At 45.5% G+C, this 23754-nt stretch overlaps 1 protein-coding gene across 2 annotated transcripts; it reads left to right on the plus strand.

Moving 5' to 3' along the window:
* The first annotated feature begins 5845 nt into the window (after positions 1-5845).
* On the plus strand, positions 5846-13033 carry LOC308485933 (uncharacterized protein). 2 transcript variants are annotated; one of them, XR_013990878.1, is made up of 3 exons: positions 5846-7856; positions 11252-11924; positions 12701-13033. XR_013990878.1 is itself a non-coding variant. In XM_081022150.1 (2 exons), the coding sequence occupies exons 1-2, from the start codon at positions 7184-7186 to the stop codon at positions 11824-11826; spliced, it is 1248 nt and encodes a 415-aa protein (XP_080878276.1). In that variant the 5' UTR covers positions 5846-7183; the 3' UTR covers positions 11827-12465. The 2 variants fall into 2 exon arrangements, 1 of the variants encoding a protein (XP_080878276.1); XM_081022150.1 differs by lacking the exon at positions 12701-13033 and having other exon boundaries at positions 11252-12465.
* Positions 13034-23754: the final 10721 nt, after the last annotated feature.

The raw sequence follows: 23754 nt of genomic DNA on the forward strand, positions 1-23754 counted from the left end.
TGGCACAAATGGCCAGTGCACCTCACTCTTAACCAGAAGGTTGGTGATTCAAAACCACCCAAGGTCAACTGTGGGCAGGATTGGTCTTGTCTGCTAAATCCACCAGAGCCTGTCTTCACATGCAGGGGATACCACTAACGCACCTAGCATTTGAGACCCATCAACTACCCTCACTTGGTTTAGCTAGCTATTCAAAGCCATTTCCCAGGTTGTGGCTGCTGTCAGATGCTGACAGCTTCTAGGAGCCACAGATGAGTGCTGAGTGCAAGGTGTGGACCAAAGGACAACAAACTACCCCAGAAGGAGCACGATGTGTTCCCCACACTACTGCCTCTCCTCTAACACCCCATGCATACCTCTACAAATCTAGGATTCTATGTTTTTACCCTGTGCAAATAAAATGCTCGTTTAATTTTAGAACAAGTTTGGCCAAACATTTATGCTTACATTCTTCATTTATCCACAAAATAATGTAGTCCTTCCCTGCTTGGAAAATAGAAGATCTGATAGCTTTTGTGTGTTGCAGTCCCCTCCCTCTGTTGCCACACAAAAAGTGGCCAATTCTATGGTTGCACAATCAGAGGGTAACCCCCTCTGACATTTGCATTATGTTAAACAGGCACTGATATCGCTGAGGGCAAATCTGGCTATTGGTACATAGAACATAATTAGAACATACTGCAGCAACCATCTTCTCCCATCTGGCAATATTTTGTTCATACTGCTAAGTGGAAATGTAAAAACATGTTAACTTAAGAGAAGCAAACTATGAAACATTTGGGTTCCTTCTGGTAACACAAACCTTTGGGGATAAAAACGAGACAGTGGATATTTAAAAGCATAATGGACAAAATGAGGCATATTCTCTCGATACAAGAATGAAGTCTACATTGCAGTATATGGCTGGGAGGCACAAACATTCCTCATGCCGTCTTTGTTAAAGTGGGGGAAATCAAGTCTGCATACGGTAGAAGATGACATTCAAGAGCTGCTGTTCACAGCAGACATCTGCATGAACTTTGTTTTCTTGGCTGTGTAAAACTTGTAAACCACCAACAGCCCAGTCCTACCCTTTCCATTCATAGAAGATAAGGCTGTCAATGACGATCTTGATGACGATCTTACCTTCAGTATAAGAAACAGTATGCCTCGACTGAGCTTCCTGTAGGCATCTTGTTGGTCACTGTGAGATCAGAATGCTGGACTAGACAGGCCTTGGTTCAGTCCAGCAGAGCTTTTCTTAAGTCTCTAGAAGCAGATTTCATTCAGTTGACTGGCACATACCTCCCAGGTGAGTCTGCAGCTTTCTGTTGCAATCCATTGCACAATTACCCCAGACCCAAAGTAGATTGCATTGAATATAACAGGATTTGCTTCTGTGTAGATAGAATTGGGTTGCATAGACACAATCCTGTGCAGCCTGAAATCGAAGAAAATCTTGTTGAAGTCAGTGGGATGTGCTTTTGAATAATCACTGTGAGTTCACATGGCCCAAACATAGGATCTGGCTGCATGGCTGCAATCCTATATATGCTCTTATTTAGAAGTTAGCTGAACAAAGTGACTTTTTAATGAGTATAAATGCATAGGATCAGACTACAGGCGGTGACCATTTTGCATGGGGATTCCATTCCTGGCCCCCATGTGCATCAGTGTAATAGAATTAAATCTCTCTCTCTCTGTGGTCCCCCCCCCCCCGCATTCAAACATATAGATAATTACGATAAAAACATCACAGCACCAGCCCTTTCCTTAAAAGTAGTCAAGTCTCCAAAACCTGTTGGAAGAAGAAAGCCTTCACCTGTAGCTGAAAGAACAAAAGTATCTTCTTTGGATGTTTTTATACCGCCCATCAACCAAGTCCTTTTGGAAAATCCCTGTTTGTTTCTGTAGCCTGCAAAGGGAAAGAAAACCAGAGCTGCTTTTCTTAGAAGTGAAATTGACTAGAAAAGATGCTGCTTGAGAACCTGTCTAGTCAATTTTGCCACTCCATTGATTTGTATAGGTCGAAGAGCAGCGGTTGTAATTAAGAACACAGAGCATTCTGGCTTTCCCCCTCTCCAGCAGTGAGGCTCCCCATTACTTTTTCTAATTATCAAGCTGGATCTGGGCTAGGGCATAGCACTGTTGTTGGTGGTGATCAGGGGAAACAGTCCTGTTGCTCAAAACATATAGTTGTTTGCACAATCCTGATATCTTTCAGCCTGAGATGATGCAATACTTTTCACTGTACTCTGCAGACTGACTTTTGCCTCCAACTTGAGACCTCATGTTAAGATTTGCAATCCAGAATTCCTCTTGACCGTTTATTCTTTAATACAGTTGTGAGCTAATGTGCCTAAATAAGCAGGGATAAAAAATATAGCACAAAGTGCACCCCACTGTGTTCATTGTTACTTGTAAGTGTGATTAGGATTGCATTCCTAGAAACTCAACATGCATTATTGCTTCATCGTAGAGAGTTAACTGTTTCCATTTAATATGCAGTAACTGGATGTTTTCTTGCTTTAAATAAAAGCAACATTAAACCTTTGATTTATTTTACATGCAAATATATTGTTTTATACAAAACTAAAAGGAAAAAATAACAATCACCACTCTTGACATACAACTACACTCTTGACATTCAGTGCTTGTAAGAATACCTTCTCTGGTACAAGACTGTCATCTAGTGAATGGTTTGCATGAGAAAAATTCAGCTGAATAGTTCATTTGATGCTGACTTTTGCTAGAGTTGTAGGGGAGACATCTTTCAAGATGGCTTGTATGCATAGGCTGCATATAAAAATTCAAGTACTGTTTGTCATTCAAGATAAAAGGTGTGTGAATTTTGGGCAGACATATTGGGACTTGACAGAAATTAGTTATATCTGAAATATTCTCTGAAAAGCTTGCTGCAAGATATTTTCGAGTTGCAGGAATACAGTCAAATATTTGCTGCTCTATACCAATATGTAAAGGGACCCTGGTGGCACTGTGGGTTAAACCACAGAGCCTAGGACTTGCTGATCAGAAGGTTGGCGGTTCGAATCCCCGTGATGGGGTGAGCTCCCGTTGCTTGGTCCCTGCTCCTGCCAACCTAGCAGTTTGAAAGTACGTCAAAGTGCAAGTAGATAAACAGGTACAGGCTCTGGTGGGAAGGTAAATGGCGTTTCCGTGCGCTGCTCTGGTTCGCCAGAGGCGGCTTAGTTATGCTGGCCACATGACCCAGAAGCTGTACGCCAGCTCCCTCGGCCAATAAAGCGAGATGAGCACCGCAACCCCAGAGTTGGCCACGACTAGACCTAATGGTCAGGGGTCCCTTTACCTTACCACACTGGTGACTTCTAGGCCCACCTGCCAGAAGTAAAAGCTCGGTCAATCTGACAGCAGTTGAAATCTCATTTCCAAAGATAGGTAAGCTCTTGGTGCTCAACTGAGGCTGGCTCAATAATTATCTGATTCTCTTTTCCCCCCTGGCCAAGTCATGGGGCTCAGAAAAATTGTCCACCCACTCACACACACATGAAGGTGGCAGATGGTTGGTGGAAAAACAGTAAGTGAGCAGCAAGGAAGGGTCCCGAGCCCTCTCAATATTTATGGGCAGGGACTGATCCCCCCAATATTGAGGGGGTCCCATCCCCCCTGCCAAAGGGTGAGCGCTGACATGCCAGGAGAGGGCGGGATGCACAGATGGCGAATATCACCCTCCACGTTCCCCATCCCCCGCCACCGATGGGCAAGTGCTCTTGTGCCAGGTGGGGCTGGGTGTGAAGAGCAATCTTTACTCTCTGTGCTCTCCTGCCCCTGCTGTCAGCAGGGTGCAATGGGGATCTCTGCAGGAGCACCTGATTTGTGCCGCCACCTTGTTGCCCCTGTCCCAGGGTGAGAGACTGGGAGAAGAAAGGAAAGCTCCCAGGTGAAAACTTGGAGGTTCCACCACTTTCTGTATTAAGAGCTTTAATAGAAGCTTGAATAAAATCTTATTAGAAGGAAAAACCAAAATTATCCCCCAACATCAACAGAAGTAATTTTTGCTAGCGCCTATCCTCTGAAACACACTTCCTCCTCTCGTCCCTTCTTTTGTAATTGGCACATTGGCATGAGCAGAGGCATAAGGTGTAAGAATAATCTTTTTATTATTTCTACTTCCCATTCCTCTGCGGTTCCATCACGCTGATTGGTAGAATGCTGGGACAACAGTGGCCACTGGCCTGTGAGAGATGTTCTCCCAAGAGCCACTGCAATTGCATTGTTACAGAAGAATGTGGGAGGAACTGGGCTCTCAGCAAGGCACTTGGGGATGTATCTGCACTCAGCTTTGACCATAAGGTGGCATAAATAGTAATAAAAAGTTTCGAGCATATGAGAAAAAGTGTAGATCATCAACAACTGTCTATTTTCAAGTTGTTTTCTGCGTGGGAGCATGGAATATCAAACCCTTATGACACGTAAATCTTATTACATAAAAAGGCAAACATTTCAAATCTAAATAAGGACTTAATGGTGCTTCACAGCCAAGTCCAAACTGAATCTTTATTTAGAAATTAAAGTCCTCATCCATAATCAAGTTAGAACAAAACACTTGAATCTAGCAAATTAGTGAAATCAAAGTATGTTGGATTTCATCAGGCTTGGATATGGTTTCCCATGTACATTTAGAGTCATATTACTAAAGATCATTTACTGAAGCTTATTATTCTCCTATTCTGGGCAATTAAATAAAAGTTAATTACAGTGAAATTAAAATTTGTACATAAGACGATTAAAGCGATACCAAATCCTATTATTATCTAGATTGTAAAGATGTCTTTTCCGTTTTGCTTCAGCTGTTCTTTCATGTACTTGTTATTTGTAATCATTCTTTGGCCCCCATCCGAACTTCCTTTCAATTATTTTCTTCTTCTCTTCCAGCCTCTTCATCATTTCCCGAAGCTCCCTAGCTGTTCTAAGCCGTTGCCGCTTTCCTGACACATCTGCTGTCATTAGCCTTCCTTCCAGAGAGCGATACAGCCCTTTTTAGTTTTGGAGGGGGGGGGGGAGCACATAAATAGAACTGCAGCAGATTCAAACGCACACACTCTCACACACAGAGAATTAAGAGGGGAGGCTGAAGCATGACTTTGCTCCTGCTGCTGCCTGAACAGCTGAAATAAGATTCGGTGACAATCAGATTCAGGATAGGCAAGAGCTAACAGGTGCTTGCATCTTCTGACAAAAACGACAGAAATGACAGTCTGTCTTCTTTCACCATAATAGGTGCTCAAGGCTTTAATTTATGATCATTGGCTCCCAGGAGCTGCGTACACTCTGCTTTGGTCACCTCATCAAAACTCTTTCCTCACAGTGAAGGTTTTGGCCAGTTTTTCTGCCTGTGTAATAGTTAAGTGTTACCTGAGTTTGGGTGATTATTTTAGTTTTTGAAATAGGCCCAAACACTTCTCCAGCCAGGGGCGAACGGAGGCGTCTTGACACCCAGGGCGGGGCATCGTAACGTAGGGCGCATGTGTGGTGTCGCTACGTACGACACATACGTCGTACGTAGTGATGCTGCACATGCGCTGTACATAGCAGTTTGCCGCCAGCGCCGCTCCAGCACCATATGGACAGTGCCGGGATCCTCTGCTCGCAGCTGCAGCCATGGACAGAGGATCCTCCACATGCAGCTGTGGCAGCACGATGGCTGCTCACGCCGCTGTGAGCCCCCGTAGGGTGCCTTCTTGTCACCCCCCCAGACATGGTACCCGGGGCACACTGCCCCCTGCCCCCCATTGCGACACCACTGTCTCTAGCACCCCACCTCTGTTTGTTATACATGCAATTTGCAATTGTGTCAGTCCCAAAAGAATCTACATAGCGTGTTCTCCTTCAGGGAGAGCACGTGTTGCGGTGGGGTCTACTGAGCCACCCCCTTTGTTGCTGGGTAAGTTCTCCAAGATGGCCAGGGGGCAGTGATTGGATTGCTGAGTTGCTGGGGCAAAAGTTGTGTTGCAATTTTGGTGGGAGGGGTAAAAGGTTTAAATACTCTGCACGCAGCCTTGTACTTTCTCTTTTGCTGCGTGCAACGGATCAGACACAGCGGAAGAGACTGGTTGTATTCAGCATTTATCCCTTCCCTATAACCCTCCTTTAATTGCCTATCCTTGCCTTTTAATTTTACTTTAATTTAATTTTCTTATTAGTTTAACCCCATTGGACCCCTCTTTTAATTTAGCGGCTTCTGCCGCCTCTCGGCGGGGCCGGGGTCCCCGGGTGGGGGGGGGGATTTGTGTTGGCCTTCCCTGGTGAGCTTTGGGATAGGCCGCGGCCGTTGGCCCCATACAGCAATTTTGGGGCTTCCCCGCAGTTTGTCTGGGGCTCTGCCAGCCCTGTGCCCTCTCCTCTTAATTTTGGCTGCTCCGGCCGTCTTTTTTAGGAAGCCTATGGTCTGATCCTCGGCCAAGGCTCCTTTTAGCTTGCTTTAACTGCAACGCGTCTGGAGCGCCGTTTGGGAGCCCTCAGAGCCGCCGATCAGCTGTTCGGCGGCTGCAGCAGCGTTTCTGGGGTCGCCTGGGTGCGGGGACCTTGCTGCCACCTTCGGGGGTCTTGGCGTGAGTCCCGCAATCCCCCCTTACCCCTGGGCGACTCACCTTTTCGCTCTCCGCGGGGGCGCTGGGTTGCCGGCAGAGTTTCCTGGGCGCCGTTTTGTCTGGCCTCCTGGGGGCCTTGCCTTGCCGACGGGGCCTTTTCTCCAGCAGGCCGGGACGGTTGCGGCCTTTTGGCTGGTGCCCGGGCTGGGGTGGTGCTGTCCCAGCTATTTCGGGGCGCTGCGCTCAGCCCGTTTTGGCGGGAGCGCCATTTTGCTGCAACATCGCCCCACAGTGGCCTCCAGTGGCTGATCTGGGTAACTGCAGCTAGTTTTAATGTGCATTTCTTTTTGTTGCCTCTGCTGCCACCTTCTGGTGGCTGGTGTTACTGCACCCCTTTTGTAAAATAAATAAAATCTGATTTAATTTTATTTAATAATTTAGTTACTTTAGTAGCTCTTGTATTGAGTTAATTTAATTGTTATTGGTTCTGGGGTTTTTCTGACTGTCGTGAGGGCGTACGTTTGGCTGACGTGCTTCTTGCATCTTGGGGCTATTTAATTTATTGAAAATTTGTTTTATTTTAATTATATTCAATTTTAGTTTTCTTTGGTTTTCCTTTTCTTTCTCAAGCAGGTATGGCCCCGAAAAAGGCTGCAAAAAGGCCCGCTGCTACCCGGACTTCAAAGCGGCCAATAAAAGGCCCTTCTCAGGCGTTGCGATCTGGCGCACCCAGACAGGCAGAGGACAGCCTGGGATCCCTAGTCACCAGGATGGCTGGTGATCCAGCAGCTTTAACACGTCTCGCGGCTGAGGTGGACGGCCTCATTCGGCGATGTTCAACGCAGTCTTCTGCCCCAGGGGGGCCAGCTTCCACGGTTGGCCCATCTTCGCCTGCATCTTCATCTTCTAGCGAAGATGGGGGAGAGGCAGTAGTTGCTGGGGTTTCAGTGCGGGCTTCTCAGCCATCACAGCCCCCAGTCTTACCTGTTGCGCGGGTTGGCTCACGGGGGCCGAGACGTACCACACGCCGTTCGGCTGGGAGGCAGGCCCTTATGGCATCTCCCTCCTGGGTGGTTTCGCCTACTCAGTCTACTGCGGATGCATTGTCGGGGCCTAGTCATTCACGTAGGGTCTCTTCTCAGTCTGTTCCAGGTACTTCACAGCAGACAGTAGACTTGGAGTCCTCGGATGAGGATAGTCTTCCTACTCCTGCGAGAACATCATCTGGGGGGCATCGTTGCCGCAGGAAGAGGGCTAAGAAGCGTGCCAAGAGGAGGAAGGTTGACACTTCATCTTCTTCTTCTTCTGGTACGTCTTCGAGTTCTGATGACGAGACAGAGGCATCTTTAGACCTTTACTGGGGTTTTGGTGAAGAGGCCGGGGGGTTTCCCAAATGGATTTGGGAACGGAGGGCCAATTCGCACCGAGCAAGGTATGGTGCGGTCCAGGATTGCCGTGATGGCGTGCTGGTGCCTGAGGTGAAAGTCTCCACAAATTCTGTGAGGGACATCATACCTGGGGCTCATTTGTCAACTAAGTTGCGGGCTAGAATTTTAAACGGCCGCTACGTGGATATATTTAAATTAGCACCCCCGCCTGCAAGTCCTGATTCTCAGGAGAAGGATGATTCTTCCAAAAAACGTGCTGGGTCTAAGAAACTGGAGAAGACGTTTGAGCGCTGGCTCGATGGCTTCCAGGTTTTTGCTGGAATCGTAGTAATGGCTTATCCACGCAGAGCCCATCACTTGATGGTCTATTTGTCCATCGTGCGCTCTGCTTTCACTATGGCAGGCCAATTGGCTGCGATAGCGTATGATGTAAATTTTAGACGCAGGGCAGCTAAGATTTCTTCGGCTCGCTGGGATCGTAAGGATTTGGACGTGTGGACCACCTACGTGGTTCCACACATTGAAAAGAAAGCCCTGGAACAGCAGAAGCCGAAGGCGGGTCCATTCAGACCCACACGCAAACTTACTTGCTGGGATTTTAACAAGGGTTCCTGTCAGCGCCAGTTCTGTAAATTTTCCCATGTGTGTGACAAATGTGCCGGGGGTCATCCTGCTTCCACTTGTTTGGGCAGTCGGCGGCCCTTTCGTGGAGGAAAAGGGGGCTCCCAGCAGCCCCCAAAGGCTGCCACTCCCGCCTCCACCTCTGGAACAGGGAAGTAGTGCTTTGACGGTCCTGGCTTATACTCCAGTGCGTTTGTCGGCACTAATTCCTTGGTTGCAGGCTTACCCTAAAAAGGAGGCTGCAACTTACTTGCGTGAAGGTTTTTCTTTAGGTTTTCGGATTCCTGTAGCCACGGCTCCCGAGGCACGGAATCCCCTTAATCAAAAGTCGGTTCGTGAAATGCCAGAGGTGGCGCGCAAGAAGATTGAGAAAGAGGTGGCTTTACATCGTATGGCTGGCCCTTTCTTAGATCCCCCTTTCCCTAACTTACACATATCTCCACTGGGTATTGTTCCCAAGAAAGCTCCGGGGGAATTTCGCCTGATTCATAACTTATCTCATCCTCGTGGCACATCAGTAAATGATGTTATTCCTCCGGAGCTTTGTTCAGTGAAGTATGCTTCTCTTGATCAGGCGATCAAGATGATCAGGAAATTTGGCCCAGGTGCCTTGCTAGCTAAATGCGATATAGAATCTGCATTTCGCTTGCTACCAATTCATCCAGAGGATTATTGGTTGCTAGGTTTTCAGTTTGAGGGAAAATTTTATGTTGACAAGGCTATGCCTATGGGATGCTCAATAGCATGTTCTGCTTTTGAGTGTTTTAGCACCTTTTTGGAATGGGCTTTGCGTGTTAAAACCGGCCTGGTAGGTGTGTCGCATTATCTCGATGATTTTTTATTGGCCTCTGCACATGACACCGGCGATTGCGTGGTATTGCTGAGAGCCTTTGCTTCCCTTATGGAAGAATTTGGGGTACCATTGGCAGCTGATAAGACTGAGGGCCCATCTACCCAACTGACCTACTTGGGTATCCAATTGGATACTGTGTCACAAACCTCAAGCCTTCCACTTGATAAAATACTTACCCTCCGGAATGTCATACAGGAGCTACTTCCTTTGAGGAAGATTACTTTGCGACAACTGCAATCCTTGCTGGGTCACTTGAACTTCGCATGTAGGGTGGTGGCCCCTGGCCGCCCATTTTGTTCACGCTTGGCTAGGCTTACAGCAGGTTTAAAGGCCCCGCATCACAGGGTGCGTATGTCCGCGCAGGTTCGCGAGGACCTCCGGATTTGGTTAGAATTCTTGGAAGAATTTAATGGCGTGTCCTTGTGGCAGGACGTTTTGAACCTCCACAATGATTTTCAAGTGCACTCTGATGCTGCGGGTTCACTGGGTTTTGGTATCTATTGGAAAGGTAGATGGTGCGCTAGGCGCTGGCCATCTGCTTGGCAGGGGGAAGCGATCACGCGGGACCTAACGTTTCTTGAGTTTTTTCCCATTGCAGTAGCTGTGCATTTATGGGTCGACGAGTTCAGGGACCACCGAGTTTGTTTTTGGTCCGACAATCAGGCTGTTGTGAACGTGCTGGCAAAACAGTCATCTCGCTCCCCCAGGGTATCGGCCCTGTTGCGGGCATTCGTTTTGCATTGTTTGAAATTTAATATTGTATTTTCTGCACGTTTCATCCCTGGAGTATCTAACGAGATTGCTGATGCTCTATCCCGTTTTCAGATGGAGCGATTCAGGTCCCTGGCTCCAGAGTCTCGGGCGCATCCGGAGTATTTCCCGGAGCATCTCTGGAACCTTGGCAGCAATTAGTATTGCAGGGAGTAGCCGCCTCCATTTCTTCATCCACTTTGGGGTCTTATAAAAAAGCATGGACTGACTTCTTAAATTTTACCCAGTCAGTCGCAGGCAGCATATCTTCCCCTCCCTCCACTTCTCAAGTGTTACAGTATTTGGCACATATGTTCCAGCTGGGCCGAGCTGCTAGGACACTGCGGATTCATTCCGCAGCAATTTCCTTTTTTAGTAAATCATTTTTCAACAAGGATCCTTGTGCCAAGTTTGTAGTGCGCAAGGCCTTGGAAGGTTGGGGTCGTCTTGCTCCCCCTAGCAAAGCAGTTCGGCAGCCTATCACTTTTGAGTTGCTGAGCAGAATGCGTGCCAAATTAAGGGTTGTCTGTTGGTCTAAGTATGAGGCCCGCCTTTTTTCGGCGGCCTTTTCAATTGCATTCTTTGCCGCATTACGGGTGGGGGAGGTGGTCATGGAGGCTAGGCAAGATGGCGGTTCCAGGGGGCTGCTGCTTCAGGATGTATGTTTATCCCCTGTGGAAGTGAGAATCGTGGTGCGTAATTCGAAAACAGACCAATTGGGTCGGGGGGCAGTTATGAGGCTCCCCGTAACTGGGGAGCCTGGTCCTTGCCCGGTTAAGGATTTGAGGAAATTCTTAGCAGTGAGGCCCTCAGGGGAGGGTCCACTGTTCATTCACGAAAATGGTCGTCCCTTGGCACGGCATCAGTTTTCCAAGGTAATGCGTAAGGTTATTTCTGCTTGTGGGGTCCCGGCTTATGGTTTTGCACCCCATTCCTTTCGCATTGGTGCTGCTACAACAGCAGCCCATTGGGGGTTGTCGGCCCACAGGATTAAGGACTTGGGCCGGTGGAAATCTGATGCGTTCAAGGGTTACGTGCGGAAGAGATGTTGAATTATTGTAGTTGATGTGTGCTTGTTCTCCACCCTGTAGGTCTCGCTCCAGTCCGTATCTGGATTGTGGGGCACAGCATCGTGTACTGGGCTGGCATCAGAGCGAGGCAGTCTGGAAGGGGACCGGATCTTGGCTTCCCACAGCACGTAAAGGTGTCGTGGATATCCAGACGTGGAATGCGGTGGAGTGAATTCATCCCACTAATTAAGCAGAGGGTGCTTTCACATGGCCCCCCTTCGGCAATTGTGGTGCAGTTGGGGGAAAATGATATGGCAAAGGTTGATTGCTTCACTTTGCGATCCGTGATTCTAAAAGACTTGGGGGAATTGGTGACCTTAATACCCAACGTTAAAATATTTTGGTCACAATTGCTGCAAAGGATCAATTGGCAGGGCATTTCTCAACCCAAGGCTGCTGAAAGGGCCAGGAAGCGCATTAATTCCGCAGTGAGCAGGAGGGTAACGGAATTGGGTGGGTTGGTGATTTACCACCCGGATATTACCTTCAAGGCTCTGGCCCTTTACCGCAATGATGGGGTACATCTTTCCGAGCTGGGGAATGATGTCTGGTTGGATGCGGTAATTGGAGGGTTGAAGAATGGGTTGGGATTGTGAGTGGTTGGCGGTGAGCATAAGGGCTCAATTGGCGGTTAGGCATTGGTTATAAATCTGGTGGAGGAGGGGTTAGGATAGGCTGGGCCTGCCCCTCCATGGTTGCTGCGGAAAGGGAATTCCGTTAAAGGAATCCTGGGGCTTGCCATCTTTTCGTCCAATCCCTGGAATGGGACTAGGGCCGGCAAGCCTTCGGGGAGCAGGCGGGTGAGAATTGAGGGTCTGTGTCTCAGCTCCATTTCTCCCCGACTTGCTTTCCCCCGCACTGTCTTTCGGTGGTGCCCGGAAGTCAGTTCTGTCCCCAGGCGGGGGGACAGATAGTCTTAACCAATGCCTAAACAACCACTCACGTTTGTATTTTAATAAAGTTGTGGCCAAAATCATGCCAAAAATCTTAAACAAAAAATTACGTCTCCGTTGTGAGTTATTTTGGGGGTGGATCGGGGACCTCGACACGCAAAGCGTGTTCTCCTTCAGGGAGAGCACGTGTTGCGGTGGGGTCTACTGAGCCACCCCCTTTGTTGCTGGGTAAGTTCTCCAAGATGGCCAGGGGGCAGTGATTGGATTGCTGAGTTGCTGGGGCAAAAGTTGTGTTGCAATTTTGGTGGGAGGGGTAAAAGGTTTAAATACTCTGCACGCAGCCTTGTACTTTCTCTTTTGCTGCGTGCAACGGATCACCCGCCCACCCGCCCTAGAGTAAGGGGTTGTTGCATTGACCTTGCTATGCCTGTCATGGGGTCGTCTGCCTTTGAGCGGGGGCCTGGTAGGAATTTTTCCACCTGGCAAATTGGCCGGCTGGGTGGTTTTTGCCTACTGCGTAGCAAATCGTCACAACTTGTAAGGTTGCGGTTAGGCATTGGTTATAAATCTGGTGGAGGAGGGGTTAGGATAGGCTGGGCCTGCCCCTCCATGGTTGCTGCGGAAAGGGAATTCCGTTAAAGGAATCCTGGGGCTTGCCATCTTTTCGTCCAATCCCTGGAATGGGACTAGGGCCGGCAAGCCTTCGGGGAGCAGGCGGGTGAGAATTGAGGGTCTGTGTCTCAGCTCCATTTCTCCCCGACTTGCTTTCCCCCGCACTGTCTTTCGGTGGTGCCCGGAAGTCAGTTCTGTCCCCAGGCGGGGGGACAGATAGTCTTAACCAATGCCTAAACAACCACTCACGTTTGTATTTTAATAAAGTTGTGGCCAAAATCATGCCAAAAATCTTAAACAAAAAATTACGTCTCCGTTGTGAGTTATTTTGGGGGTGGATCGGGGACCTCGACACGCAACTGCCAGGTGTTCATAATTTTTTGAGAACAGGACAGTATCAGAAAGATTTTCCAGTCCTTCTCAACTGATTCATGTTCAGACAGCCATTTTATACATAATGAAATGAATCAGATAGCACTTTTTAATAGACCTTGATGGTGCTGATTGAGCTGGCTGTAAGAAGCTGATTACCTTGTGATAACTAGTTAACACACGAGAAAGAACTGAGCCTTGACTTTGAGTTCATTCAGAATGATGTTTTCTCACTGGATGGTATCCAATGGTGTCAGCCTACTGGCAGAAGGCACCTGTCAGTGAAACAAGGGGGGAGGGCATTTTCAGCAATTCCTGCCCTTCTACAGCCCCAGATGGTCTCCAAACCCTCTGAGGTAGATGTGGGGAGGGACCTGGGACTGTTTCACGGATCAGTGGCATAGCGTGGGTTGTCAGCACCCGGGGCAAGGCAAGTAATTTGCACCCCCTAACCCGTGGATTTGTGCCCCCTAACCCTAACCCCCAGATGTTGTGCCCGGTGCGGCCGCCCCCCCGCCCCCCCGCTACGCCACTGTCACTGATGGGTACCTTCTGTTAGCAGAGCGACACTGTTGGAAACCATATGGGTGCATTTTATATTGTAATGTCCTCTTGAATATGGCAGCTAAGCATCACCACCACCACGTCTTGTATAAGTGAACACATGGTTTCTACCCATTCTGGGCCCTGGTTGTAATAACTTGAAAATAAAATAAAATACCCTTCCACTTAACACCAGTTGGGTGAGGCATGCAGCGGGTGGGGATTTTGGCCTTCAGGACATATTTATGTGTATTGTAGAAACATCTGGTTGGCCACTGTTGAAAAAGTATGATGGACATTTGGCCTGATGCAGCTGGGATATTATTGTGTTCTTATAAGATCAGTGGTCGAAAATCTGCTTTGCACACAGAAAGACACAGGTTCAGTCCTCAGCATTTCTGCCAGGTATCCTTGGGAATGTTCCTAATAGCTGTTGCAGTCAGTGTAAACAGTCCTGAATCAGATGGGTGGGTGTTCTAACTTAAAATAAGGCAAGTTCCTATGATTGCTTGTTAAAAGGTGGGTATTTATTTATTTATTTATTCCTCTTTTCCATCTAAAAGAAGTTATAAGTGCCTGCTAACTCCTAACATTATTGTTCTATGCTGCTGCAAGTTAGGCAAGTACCTTTAACATTATATAGATGTTTACTGGAATTTCTTGCCTGCTTCATACTGTAGGTTTAGGGCAATTTGCTATATACTTCAAACAAAGGGGCACAGAATACAACTGAAACAACTGTAAAGTATGAAACTATGAAAGTCCAAGTTCTGCCCCCACAAAATCTTCTGGCATCAACATTAGGGAATTATACGGCCCACTCTTCACTGCTGGCATGTGATGACTCACTCGTTCTGTTACAGGAACATTCTTGAAGAGCTAACGCTTGAGAAACTCTTCAAGTGCTAATTCTGTCATGATAATCATAGTGTTCACTAATCAGGAGCACTCAAGGAATGTAATGAATTCTGTGATTCCACTATTACATTGTGCTATCTAGGATACTCCAGCCAAATCTTAACAGTATCTTCTTAATCAGTCCTGTGAACTTGCACATTTTTGAGGATTTGGCAATAAGAGGGTTATGCGTGATTTGTGCAGTCTCTTTCCTTGCTTCATTTCCTTCTTTATACACACACACACACACACACACAAACACACAGACAGATATCAATTAACCAACTTTTCTTAGAAGACAAGGCAAAGGCAGAAAGAGAAAGGGATAATATATGTGTCTTTAAGAGTTGGTTGATGTGCTTGGAATAGGCTGTAGCAACAGAATGCTCTGATGAAGGTATATAATTAAGCTTTATTCTGCCTGAACTTAGTATGATTTTATGCAGAAGAAAAGAGTACGGTGACTGCTAACAGAATAACTTTACTGCTGTTTCTCCTACATTTTGCCCCGACTCTTCATAAACAAAAGTTCACCTTCATCTCTTAGCTTATCTTCAAGATTCATGTTCCTGAGTCATTGCAATTTGCTTGTGACTGAGCCCCCAAATGCATTGGCTCTGGAGAGAGAAATGATTCAAAAGTCTTTGAGTAGCACTTACTGAAGGAACAGTGTGCGCTGCTGATTCTTGAAGACTTATGCAAGAAATTTTCACAAAAATTAACTTGATTCTTGATGTACGAGAAAGGCAGCATCAACAATGAGTATTTGAGGTGCCATTTTTAGACAGTTTGTGCACCAGTTGATAGGAAAGTTAGAGTCTGTAGTCAACAGTAGATTCCAGATGAATTAGGACCAATTATGTTATCAGTGACAGGTCAGGGAGATCAGCAAAGTTGTGATTTGGGGTGGTGAATATGAGTGCTCTGCCCCCCCCAATCCCTTCCATTTCCCCTCAAACCATTCTCTATCAATAAGAAAAGAAAATGCATTTGAAAATTATGCAAAGGGAGAGACCATTTCAGTGAAATTATTGGGAGGAGCAGTGAAAGACTTACTTTCTACTTACCTTGTAGGTACCTTGTAGCCTACCGTGTAGGCTAAGTGGGATACGTGTTCATTCTACAAATTGTCTCTCCATTCTGCAGCCCATCTAGGGGCCAAACCTCCTGAAAACCTCATAGCATGCTTGGCTAGGGTTTATTGTAACCATGGGGAAATGGAGGGGTTGCCTGTATCATGAACCTAACAGCTGTTCACTTTTTAAAGTGCCTTTTTTACACTTAAATAAATCAATGCAGAAAGATTTATTGTAATAGAAACAATTTCAGCATTCGGAACCCAGCAATCTCAGGCATTCATGAGACAGACTTCCTGGCTTCCCATACTTCTGTTAAAGCCCTAGATTGGTGGAAAGAACGTGAATGCATTGTAAAGAGGCACATGCGAAATTGTGGCAATTGAAAGAACTTGGTTCTTTCATCTGAGACTTCAGTCCTCAGCATTTGTACTGGCTGATAGTGAGATGTAATGCACAAAAGTGATTTCATTATGGTAGTAGTTGCAGAGGTGGTTAAGCCTCTCACAGTGATTGGCTCAGCTTTCTCTCTGTCATAGAGGGGCTGTTCAATCACAAGGACTTCTGGTGCTATTAAATGAGTTGCTTTAGAGTGAAGGACTGCTGGTTGCCATCAACTCAGTTGCTGTGAATCTGCTGTGATCCTGCGCAAATGCTGCTAAAGTGTAAGATAATAGGGAGAAGAAACAGGGGCATTTGAGAGGAAGGTAAGAAGAAGTAAGGAATAGCAGGGTGAAAAATGGCTAGAGAGGAGAGCAATTGAGCGAGGAATGCTGAAGTTCTCCTATGGATTTGACATCATCTGCCAAATCTTTGATTGCAGGCTTCTGGGTTTTTATGTGGGGTGTGATGATGAAGAGGGTGGGATAATAATGCCCATGTCATTCTGGTTTATCATCATGTCTGGTAATTATCTACTAGTGTACTACTTTGGATGTGCCATGCTAAATGACTTTATTTTTAAGTTAAAAGAGAAACCTTACACATTAAATTTTAGCATCCTCAGCCTATTGGCACATTTGCATCACTAATGGTATGCCCAGAAGGCTGCATAAACTTCAATCTTTGTTTGAATATCTATCTATCTATCATCTGTCTATATCTATCTATCTATCATCTATCTATCTATCTACCTATCTATCATCTATCATCTGTCTATCTATCATCTATCTATCTATCTATCTATCTATCTATCTATCATCTATCTATCATCTATCATCTATCATCTATCATCTCTCTCTCTATCTATCTATCTCTCTATCTCTCTATCTCTCTATCTCTTTTTAAAAATAAATAAATAAATGTATTACTTGATCTGTTATGCATTCTGGGCACTGTTGCTTCAACCCTGAAGCCCTTAACTAATTTGCAAGTATTCCCACTGAAAGTTTGTAGGTGTTGGTGTTTCAGGCTGATTCACAATCTGTAAGGTTAAGCAAGCTCTGTGCAGGACAGGCTCCCCCCCCCCCCCCCCGACCCTGCTTTCACTGCAGAAAACATATTCAGCAAATACACAGGGAAAAGAGGAATGTGCTGTCAAGGGGGTTGGGGGGGCAGGGCAGGCAGACAATTCAATTATTTGCTTTTGTCACTAGGCAACCTACAAGCAAGGCTTTGTTGTCCCAGTGGAATTATGAAAGATTGGGGTGGAGAGAGACAGAAGTCAGCAGCAAAGATCAACTGTCTGGCATTTCCATGACAGTGTTATTTCCAAACATTCTCATACTTTGAGCTGAAAGATTACATTTATTTGGCATCTTTGAAAATAGCAGGTACCTTTCCCAACAACTGATGTGTTTTAAATATCCATCAAACCTATATCTACACATGCATTTATTTTAGCTGAGTCAGTAATCTAGCCTGGAAGTGAAAAGGCAGATTGTGTTGTTGTTGTAACAGTTCTGAGGGGAGGGAGTCAGGCTGCTCTTTAGCAGAACTCCTATATATTTAAAGCAAGAGGCTGAAAGCCAACAATATTGCATTTTGCATTTCAAAGTGTATTTAAAGCCTAAGTAGTAGAGAAAACAATGGAAAATAAGCCAGTGTACTGATTTGTGTGTGTGTGTGTGTATGTGTGTGTGTTTGTGTGTGTGTAATTCAGAAACTTTGCAATATTACAATTCATTACTGTAGAATGAAAAGGGTTAAAGAAAAGTCAGTTAACACATAAGCTTATCTTATCCTATGCAAGCACATCTCTGTAGCTTGTGGAAGAGAGGGGTTTTGATTTCTTAATACAGTGGTACCTCGGGTTAAGAACTTAATTTGTTCTGGAGGTCCGTTCTTAACCTGAAACTGTTCTTAACCTGAGGTACCACTTTAGCTAATGGGACCTCCCGCTACCGCCGTGCCGCCACCATTGCAATTTCTGTTCTCATCCTGAAGCAAAGTTTTTAACCCGAGGTACTATTTCTGGGTTAGCAGAGTCTGTAACCTAAAGCGCCTGTAACCTGAAGCGTCTGTAACCTGAGGTACCACTGTATAGGGGAAAGCTTTTTTCTCTGGCTTCCGACAGACAGTAGTTTACCAGTGTTAGGACTGCCCTGTGGATGGTTCTGAATGTACTTAAGTATGTGGTAGCAACTCGGCTCCAGATGTTCCTGGATGATATGGATAATTTCACTCTCTTTCAACCTGGCTCATTATAGGATGGAGACAGCTTTTGTTTCCTTGCTGGATGATCTACATCAGGAGCTGGAGAGGGGAAACAAGGCCCTATTCATTCTGCTGGACCACTCTACAGCTTTTGATGCCACCAGCCAGGGTATGTTTCTAGACCAGCTGGTTGGGATAGGCCTTGGAGCCCTGTTTTACAATGGTCCCAATCCTTCTTAGAGAGGCAGTTCAAGAAAGCAGTGCTGAGGGACTACTTTTGGCCATTGGATTATGGTCTCGCTCAGGGTCTTATCTCATCTCCACAGTTATGAAACCACTGGAAGACATATTTGGGGGGTTGCCAATGGAAAAAAAAATACATGGCAAAGTCTCAAAGCACTACTACGTGTATAAGATAGAGCTTTCACAAATGATAGAAGTCCTTGTGGAACAATAAAACTGCCAACACATATTGATGAATGACAATATGAGACAGATGCTGCCTTAAAAGAAAAAACTTGCACTTCTGGAAACACAACAAACATTTGTTTCACAAGGACTACCATTATTCTAATAATAATAAATTTGTGTGTGTGTGTTTCTGCCCATTTTTTTTTGCTTCTTCTGTTGTTTCATGGTTTTCAAATTATTTTCATTGTTCTTATATTGCAATTTTAATGGCAGAAATATCAACTAAGTTATAGAGTGATGGATGCTTTTATTTATCCATCTATTTATTTTTACATATTTACTCCAATCCTGAACTTCATATCTGACACTGTTACAGAGGTACAATGACTTAAAACTGATTGGCAGTTAGCTCAGTTGGCTAAAGCATGGTGTTGATAACACTGAGGTTGCAGGTTTTATCCCTGTATGGGACAGCTTCATTGCAGGGGGTTGGTCTAGATGATCCTCAGTGTCCCTTCCAACTCTACAGTTCTATGATTCCATGAATCTAAACATCAGGAAGAACTTTCTGACATTAAGAAGTGTTCAACAGCAGACCGGATCCCCAGGAAGGTTGTGGACTCTCCTTCACTGGAAGTTTTTAAGTAGAGGTTGGACAGCCGTCTGTCATGGATGCTTTAGCTGAGATTCCTGCATTGCAGGGGGTTGGACTAGATGACCCTCAGGGTCCCTTCCAACCATACAATTCCATGATTCTATGGTCCTTGGTCCCACCTGGTATGTGCATGTCATGTTCCTTCTGTGTCTGTTTCTAACCTGATGCCAAAGTGCCAGCACATGTGCCAAGGCACCTATACTGTGCTGCAATGCTAAACACATTGATGGATGCTGCAGATCAGAGTAGCATTTCTTCAGTTTCTAACACACTGAGCAGACTCCATAATTCACTGTACTTTGCTGTCTTAGAATTACTCCTGACACTTTTTGTGTTAGGCACCAGATGTGGTAGGAGTTGTACAATCTGTCAGCATCAATCTGTCCTAAATCAAAATGATAATTGACATTATTTGCAAAGGAAGAGTCTGACTGACATTCATTATTGCATCTGATAATACAGATGGCACACCACACTATCTACTCACAATAGCTAGCTTCTTGAATTGAAGATAAATGAGCAAGTGCCAGTGGAAAGATGGATTTATGCGTATGGGTGCTGTTGAGATCTTAGTGTAACAATGCTCCTAGCAGACAGGAAAAAATGTGAGGAGGAAAGTAACACGAATTGCTGGGACTAAGCAAATCACATTGCCAGTTTACCATAGCTCTTGACTTTCAACTACAACAGTCATATAGAAACTGTAATTGTTGATTATCAGATCTTATCTGAATTAAAAGTTTAACTTCCAAGGTTTTGTGATTATTAAGAGCATGTTTCTCGTTCAAAATAGGTTTTTTGTAGTCCAATCCTAAATATATTTACACAGAAATAGAGCCCTCTGATTTCATGTTAAGGACTGCATCCTAAACGGTATCAAATCATTACCAAGATGGCACTAATAACATGGTAGAAAATGTTTGGTTTGAAATAACACAGCAGTGAGAGTATGAGGATGAAAAAGAAATGTTTCTCAAAATATTTGTTTAGTCAGAATCCACACAAAGAAATAACAGTTACAAAAAGTGAGTTTACAAAGATAGAACAGCCAATTTCTGCAGTGTTTCTAAGATTCAGAGACCTGCAGCTGGGTATCTCCATGTAATCCTAGACTTGGAAGAGACCAGAGTGTTACCTAGTTCCCCACTGTTTCCAAACCCAGAAATGGGGAGGGTTGATGGCTTAGCGGTAGGGCACTTGCTTTACATGTAGAAGGTTCCAAGTTCAATCCTGGGCATACCTATTTAAATGGGCCATCTAACTGATTATAAGAATATATACATATGCCTGAGGCCTTGGAAGGTGTCAGGGACCGTGCTGAGGAAGGCTGCACTGAGGAAGAATGGTGGGAGCCACCCCCTCCTCTGGATCCTGATTCTGAATCTTCCCAGGAGCAGGAGGACAGTGTAGATTCAGAAGAGTGGTTTGCAGAGGAGCATAGTTCAGAAAGCAGAAGCTGGGAAATACAGGATGGGGAACAGCTAGGAGAAGATGCACTGGGAGAGAGAGGGTTAACAGATTCACAGTCTCTGGATAGTATCCACACACACACCCTTCCCCAAGGTCATGGAGAGCTCAGAAAATATCAGAACAGAAAGCTCAGAGGTTACAAACTCAGATTACAAGATGTAGGAGTGACAGATTAATTGAGACAGAAGGGGGTGTAACCCTTAATTGGGGTCATTACCATTCTGGGTAGAAGCTTTCTTCTGTTCTTCGCTGTGTTTATTAAAGAAATTAACTGGTAAGAATTCCTTTGATCTGCTCATTTATGGCCACGGGGGAGGAAGCAGATTCTCCAACGCCTGACAGAGGGTAACAGCCAGACAAACCAGACAATACCACACACAATGGGCCAGTGGTCTAACTCTGTCTGGGCTGAGTCAGTACATTCGAGTTCCCCAGATGTGGGAGAGAACTTCAGGGTAGAAGAAGAGGATGCTTTGCCTGAGGGGGAGGGAGCTGGAGAATCTAGCAAAGAAAGGGCAGTGTCATTAGGCGTAGAGGAACAGGAAGAGGTAGCAAGCAAGCCAGGAGCTCCACAGGGATAGCAAGGGTTAAGTTATGGATCAGAGACTGGCAAGAGATTTACGACTGCTCTTACGAGGTATGTGGACAAGAGGAAACTTGAAAGGCGGGATGATAATTTCCCGCATTTTATTAGGTGTTGGTGGCATAAGCAGAGGCCTCTACCGGTATCTGAACTGAGTGACTCTGATGACTGATAATGAGCTCTTGATGACCAATGTAAATATTGTAAATAAAGACCATTAAAATGTCAGAAGTCTCCGGAGGTGATTGTTTGTGAAGAGAGGAATGTGCTGCCCTGACAAACTCTGTATAAGGAACTTCCTAGATTCACAGAGGTAGTTCTCCGCACAGTATAACACGAGCCATAACCAGGTATATTGCAAGAAATACTTAGGGAACAATACCTCCAACTCACACATGATGCTGGATCAGATGGGCCTTGGCCTGATCCAGCAGGACTCTTCTGATGTTCTTAATTGAACCCCTCCACAAGTATGTAGAAGTTAACTTATGTGGTATGGAGGGGGATATTTTGCTGCTATTGCACATGGACATGCACTGTGTGTGGCTGGACACAAAATATGAATGCAATGAAGAATCTTTAGTAATATGTACTCATATGTGGGGTTATGGATATGAATTAGCAATTCTTGGTTTGAAAATAGGGGTACACGTGAGAAAGGCCTCCTCCATAATTTCAGGGGTAGGGGAACCATGTGCCATGCACATGGCAGAGAGAGTTATCACTTCACTCCCCTCCCCCAGTTATTTGTGGAAATAGCAAACAAAATGCATTGTATTAAGGGAAAGTGCTTTGCAAAATGGTGAAAATTGCACTAAAACTGCTGATAAATTTTCAGGAAAACTTAAAAAATAATAATCAGAAACAGATGTGGAAATGTGGAGAACTGAATTTAAGACTGAAAAAATGAGAAATTGACATTGACAGATTCCTTAATCCTTGCTGAGCAGACTGTGAAGGTCTTCGTGATGGAAGTTTACTTCTAGAGGACTGATAAAACCCAGAAGACTGTGTCCTTAAGTACCCAGCACTCAGTCTTAGAGAGCCTTGGACTGTGATGAAGAGACAGCTGCATAGTGTGAAATGTAGAAATTATGTGCTACCACTGTTCCACTCCTTTCAACATGTTGGCAGTGGCACCCTCCACAGCCGAAGCTTCTGAATGGCCTCACTGAAAGCAAATCAAAGTGGTTTATCCTTGAGCCTATCAAGCTTAGAGGATGATTACTAAGTCCCTTTGTTCCAGAAAGGCTGCAGCCAACTTACTAGAATATCACACAATACTTGATTTAACATTTTTTGCTTAGGATAGGACCAGTGCTGGATTTATGTACAGGCTAAGTAGGCTGAAGCCTAGGGCCTCTAAATCTAGGGGCCTCACCAGCCTGCCCGCTCCCCAGTGCTGCAGTCTCCCCTCTCCCAAAAATGTAAACCCAAGACTTCATGCAAGGGTAGGGCAACTCAGGCCCAGCAACTATTAGACTCAGGGCTAGCCAGTGGGGCCCAATTTGAAGCAGTGGGGCGCAACTTGATTTTTTTTTTTTTTTTTTTGGTAGGGCCCCAGTTCACAGCCAAAGTCTGCAAAATCTTATAGATATAAATAAAATCCATCTAGATTGCCCTGGTGCAGGGGTCCCCTTAGGAGCAGCCCGCGGGACCCTATTTGTCCCAATTGCTCCAATTGCCTTAAGGTCAGCCCTGATGAGACTGTGCAGGGCTTGTCAGTCCAACCCCTGGTGTCACCATTCAGAGTACAGACTCAAGGACTTATTATGGAAATACAGTGGTACCTTGGGTTACAGACGCTTCAGGTTACAGATGCTTCAGGTGACATACTCCGCTAATCCAGAAACAGTACCTCAGGTTAAGAACTTTGCTTCAGGATGAGAACAGAAATTGTGTGGCAGTGCTGCAGTGGCAGAGGGAGGCCCCATTAGCTAAAGTGGTACTTCAGGTTAAGAACAGTTTCAGGTTAAGAACGGACCTCCAGAACGAATTAAGTTATTAACCCAAGGTACCACTGTAAGGGGGGGCACTTATTGGAAATCAGTTTTGTCACCTCTTCCCCCCCCCAAACCCCAAGACAATGAGCCCAGCCACGTTTTATCCACAATCGTATAAGCACTACACTACAAAATGGCCATAAACTTGTAAGTTCAACCGCTGAAATATACACCCAATATGTAGCAAGGGAGATGTATGTTACTGCTTTATGAATGAACACTGTGTCTTATGAATGGACTCTGTATTTTGTGAATTATCTAAGAGCCACCAATAGGGAGCTCTAGAATCTGACAGCTAACCAATTGGGTACTACCAAACAGTGACCCCTATTGCTGAAAGTAGGTAACCAGCAGGGAATGCTTCAGCTCAGCCTTTGCACTGTTGACTGAACATCCCCTACTATGCAGATAATG

Source organism: Podarcis pityusensis (assembly GCF_964106645.2).
Source record: "Podarcis pityusensis genome assembly, chromosome: 9".
In the NCBI taxonomy this organism is placed as follows: Eukaryota; Metazoa; Chordata; class Lepidosauria; order Squamata; family Lacertidae; genus Podarcis; species Podarcis pityusensis.

Excerpts from the sequence above, each read along its gene's own strand:
- LOC308485933 (XM_081022150.1), top strand. The coding sequence starts at position 7,184 with ATGGCCCCGAAAAAGGCTGCAAAAAGGCCCGCTGCTACCCGGACTTCA. Across the intron at positions 7,857-11,251 it reads TTCATCTTCTTCTTCTTCTG|GTCTCGCTCCAGTCCGTATC; the intron begins GTACGTCTTCGA and ends TCCACCCTGTAG.